We start from the raw sequence: 5,156 nt of genomic DNA, 5'->3' as shown, positions 1-5,156 counted from the left end.
GCAGCTGATCGATGTCTCTCTCTCATCGATGTTTCTGACTCTCTATCTCTCTCCCTTCCTCTCTGTAAAAAATCAATAAAATATATTTAAAAAAAACAAAAAAACAAACAAACAAAAAACCGAGTTTAACACTGTCTAAATAAGCTCTTAAATAATAATTGCAGGTGCCTAAAAGGGAATTATTAGCATAGGCTAAATCTGAACTTAACAAAAATTTAAGTTACCTTCTGAAAATCAACAAATCTTGATTTATTTGTATCTAGCAGGAATCTTTTTCTGTTGGCACAAACTGGATTTCGGCAGATGTTTGGCTGTGTGTATTTGAACTGCTGTTCTACATCCTTGATCACTGTCTGACAGTCCAAGCACAGGAAAGTTCCACTCACAAGCTCTGGGTGAACTGGATGAGTCCGTACCACCTGCCCACTGATTCGAGTGAGCAAACCAATTCTGGATGAAGTGAGCTCTCGAATTCTGTTTAAGGATAAATGTCCCATTGGTGAATACAGCACAACGAAGAAATAAGTAATTATAAAACGGGATAATCACATTTTTGTTTATATGCAAATATTTTTTGCTTATTTACAACTTCTAAATAAGTACGTATTAAAGTATTTTCAAAATAAAGTTATCATGGGAGGAACATTTAGACTCAGAAGTTCAGAAACACTTTACTGCACAAACCCATTCTATATTAAATAACTTGGTAACTTTATAAGTAATTTCAGTAGTTTTTTTCAAAATATCACTTCAATTTCTTAAACAATTATTTAAGTTCTTTAAAAGATATGCCATTTAAGCTCTGACAAAATTTTCCAGATTCATGAATTTCTGTGACTGTTTCAGTTTTCAAATTTTCTCACTTGACTAATTTCCCTCCCAAATATCCCCTCAAAAGTATCCTAAAATAAGACAATACTCAGAAATTGCTTCACTTAACTTATTTCTCATCCTATCTCCCTAGAAAAATACATTTCTCCAAAATTAAATTTTTTGGATAACTGGGCAAAACTTCACAGATCTAAGACTACAACCTCCTAAGTTTTCTGACAATTAAGTGATGCCTATACTATTTGGTACATTTCCTTTCTTCCAAAGAAGGGCTTCTTACTTGTGTCTGGTAGGTAGGTCTTGGAATGCAACATAAAAATCCTTGGCAAGAGGAATCTCTTTCCGGTCTTTGACGAACGTTTTTAAGGCCCGACATAGGTAAGGATAAACTCTAAAAAGCAAACAAAAGAAAGATCAACTGATATCTTCAAGAGGCTTATTATTACCAAGGCCTCCTTCCCTCTTCATGCTTGCCAACAGCTGAGACTAAGTAATTTCATCTGGTTACACCCAAGCCTTAGAATTTAACTACAGAGGAAACTAATATTATCTAGTCCAGGTTTGAGAGCCTCTTTCAATCCTCTCTTATCCCCCCACAAATAGATCTAAGACAGTAGAAACACCAAAGATAAACTGCTGTGCCCGAATACTCCTTATCTTTAATTATTTAGAACCACACTGTAGGCCACGTCTCTGTCCAAGAAGACTCAACCTGAAAAATCTGAGGGGGGAAAGGGGGTGACAATCTACCAAGGCAGCTTTTCATTTGGTGTCGAGGCGACAATTTATTTTTCTAGGTTAATTCTTGATTGATAAAAAATGGATGAGGTCAGGGGAGGAATGTGTGTACATCAGGTATTAGCAGAAATGGCCCATTTGACTGGTTAGACCAGGGGTGGGCAAACTTTTTGACTCGAGGGCCACAATGGGTTCTTAAACTGGACCGGAGGGCCGGGACAAAAGCATGGATGGAGTGTTTGTGTGAACTAATATAAATTCAACATCATTACATAAAAGGGTACGGTCTTTTTTTTCAAGAGTTTTATTCATTTCAAACGGGCCGGATCCGGCCCGCGGGCCATAGTTTGCCCACGGCTGGGTTAGACTGAAGTGGCCCAGGTTTTCTTGACAGAAGTCCCCAGTAGCTGCTGCAGCCTGGTTGAAGGAGTGGGGACTGGAGTCCTCTGAAAAATTAGCTGCTTTCAATGAGACAGAATTACTGCATGACCCGTGCATGAGGTATGGGTGTGGGTATTTCTACCACCAGCCCTGACTTTCTACCTCCCTCTTACTTGTCCATACAACTTCACTGCTGCATACTGTCACAATAAACTGCTGCTTATCTCTCCAACCATTCTTGATGGTCAGATACGACTAAAAACATGAAGACAAGTCCTCCACCTCATAGTTCACAAGGTAAAGGAACAGGGCTGTGTCTCCTTACTCCTGGGCCTCCGTTTCTTTCACAACAGTCCACAATGTTTAGTTTAACCTAATTTTATTTATACAGACTGTCACATTTATTAATCCAAATAAAAAGGTATGTGTTAGAAAACGCTTCTCATTTTACATAGCAATCAAAAACAAAATTAAAGCCTAAATTATTAAATATAACTAATTTCTACAAAAAAATACCAATCTACTATTAAAATATTTTCAAGGGATTTTATATGACATGGAAAAGTGTTATACTGTTAAGTGAAAAGGGCAGGATGCTCTATCTATAGTATGATCCAAATAATTATAGATATGCAGAAATACATCAAAATGTGTCAAGAGATCCTTAGGAAACTCTGCACTTGCAGACCTAGAAGGCTCTTGGAACTTTGTTGGCACAGACCTGCTAATGATAGTTAACTTTGGGCTGCAGGATTACAAATGTACAGATGTTTTTACTCTCCCTACTTTTCTCTTTATTTTCTAAATTTTCTACAATATATATTACTTTTATAATCAGAAGAAAAATTAAATTTTAAGAGAAGAACGTTACTGCTGTAAAGACACCTCTCTCTGATCAAGAACAGGATCCACACAAACACTTTCTCAAAACTCCTATGGGGTGGGTGGGGGTGGGGAATTGAATGACAGCAACAGCACCAAATACCTGACACAAAGTAAATGGTCCTCTTAAAACTTAGGGAAACTATACAGAAAGCAAAGGTTTTCAACATTTGCATGTGAAAATTATTCAGCTTTGGGCCTAAGTTAGTTCAGAGCAATACATGACCACTGGCTGTATCAAAGGGCCTCTATCACAGCTGCCCTTCTGCCTCACAAAGGAACACTTCCAGTCCAAACAGAACTGGCCTCCCAGAAAGATTAATATACCATACCTATAGAACTCCTCTTGAATGGTGGTGGAAAGTTGCTGGTTAAATTGCTCCAGGTCCACAAAACTCACAACCAATGTGTTTCTCTCAGGACGAATTAGCTCTTCTGCTAACTGCAAGTACTTAGTTTCTCCATCACTGTTCTGGAACCTGCAGATACATGCAAGTCAGATTAAATTGAAGAACTAGGCATTAAAAAGAAGAATTCAAATGCCTGATAATTCAGTGTATTGATAAAAGATCATTAGCTTTAGGGTCAGATAGGCCCATTTTCACAGTTGTGTAACTTGGGGCAAGTTACTTATCCTCTCTAAACCTGCCCCTCTCCTTTTTGAAAAAAATTAGTACAAAATGAAATAAAGCAGATTAGGACATCACTTTATCTCATAAGATTACTGTGAAGATTAAATGAGAGAATGCCTGTAAAATGTTTTATGCAGAGCCCAGAACATAGAAAACCTGGGTTTTCAGATTTTAACATGAATTTCTTGATAAAATATTTTCTAACCAACAAATGCTAACTATTCTTTTATTATTGGTATGTATAACTAAAATGAGGAAATGTTCAATCAAGAAATTCAGGTCAAAATCTAAAGACTCAATTTCTATAGGGAAAACTGATAGGCTAGTTTTTGATTTAAGAACCAGAATAAAAATAAATACATACACACAAAATAAATATGTGTATCAGGGGGGTTGGGCGCTGCCCCCTGTCACGCTGATCCCGGTGCCGGGAGGCCTCATGGCTCAGTTGATTCTGGTGCTGGGAGGTATATTACCCTTTTACTATATAAGGTAGAGGCCTGGTGCATGGGTGAGGCCGGCTGGTTTGCCCTGAAGGGTGTCCTGGATCAGGGTGGGGGTCCCCACTGGGGTGCCTGGCCAGTCTGGGTGAGGGGCTGCGGGCTGTTTTCAGGCTGGGACTGAAGCTCCCAACTGCTTCTTTTTTTCTTTTTTCTTTTTTTTATTCTGGGCCAGCTTTAGCTCTGAGGCCTCTGCTGCTGAAAACAGGTTTCTGGCCTTTGTTTACCATCTGTATTTGACACAATGTTGCGGTCTGGCTGGCTGAAGCCCATATAGTTACTTAGAGTTGCAGCTGAGAGGCCGTCAAGTCAGGCGGGGAATGTTGGTTTCCTCCATCACTGAAGCAAGCAAGCCTCATGTTAGTGTCAAGCTGCCTGGCTGCCAGCCGCCATCATGGCTGACAGTTAATTTGCATATCTCGCTGATTAGCCAATGAAAAGGGTAGCGGTTGTATGCCAATTACCATGTTTCTCTTTTATTAGTGTAGATATAATGGAAAATGATTGGGAACATCATGAAGGAAGCAAGGACTGGTGCTGCCTGAAAGGTTTATACAGTTTCACAGGAGATGTGAGTCTAGCTGGGCTTTGAAGGATGAATACCTGCCAGGCAGAAAGTAACACTGCCCACAGGTAGGGACCTATAAATACAATTATAGTTTTAAGTATATCAGAATTTCACAGGACAGTAGACGTATTCATGAACGTGAAATTGTGAAAACCCAAGTGACCATGGACAGATGAATAGACACACACAATATGTATACACATGTAATGGAATACTATTCAGTTTTAAAAAGGAAATTCTGGCCCCGCCGGTGTGGGTCAGTGGTTGAGCATCGACCTATGAATCAGGAGGTCAGGGTTTCGGTACTGGGTCAGGGCACATGCCCGGGTTGCAGGCTCCATCCCCAGTGGGGAGCATGCAGGAGGCAGCCGATCAGCGATTCTCTCTCATCATAGATGTTTCTATCTCTCTCCCTCTCCCTTCCTCTCTGAAATCAATGAAAACATATATATATTTTTTTAAATATATTTTATTGAGTTTTTACAGAGAGGAAGGGAGTGAGATAGAGAGTTAGAAACATCGATGAGAGAGAAACATCGATCAGCTGCCTCCTGCACATCCCCCACTGGGGATGTGCCCGCAACCCAGGTACATGCCCTTGACCGGAATCGAACCTGGGACCCT

General features: G+C 39.7%; 1 protein-coding gene across 1 annotated transcript in view; it reads right to left on the bottom strand.

The window, feature by feature from the left end:
* The window catches only part of MCM6 (minichromosome maintenance complex component 6), a gene marked incomplete at its 5' end in the record, with an annotated part of 37,400 nt that overhangs the window by 29,650 nt on the left and 2,594 nt on the right, over positions 1–5,156 (bottom strand). Inside the window, 3 exons of the mRNA XM_006767151.2 lie at positions 225–474; positions 1,112–1,222; positions 3,165–3,311. Coding sequence (XP_006767214.1) covers positions 225–474; positions 1,112–1,222; positions 3,165–3,311 — 508 coding nt within the window. The remainder of the gene's footprint in view (positions 1–224; positions 475–1,111; positions 1,223–3,164; positions 3,312–5,156) is intronic.

The sequence above is a fragment of the Myotis davidii genome, unplaced genomic scaffold (assembly GCF_000327345.1).
Source record: "Myotis davidii unplaced genomic scaffold, ASM32734v1 scaffold2042, whole genome shotgun sequence".
Taxonomy (NCBI): Eukaryota; Metazoa; Chordata; class Mammalia; order Chiroptera; family Vespertilionidae; genus Myotis; species Myotis davidii.
This window is presented reverse-complemented; position numbering and strand designations above follow the sequence as displayed.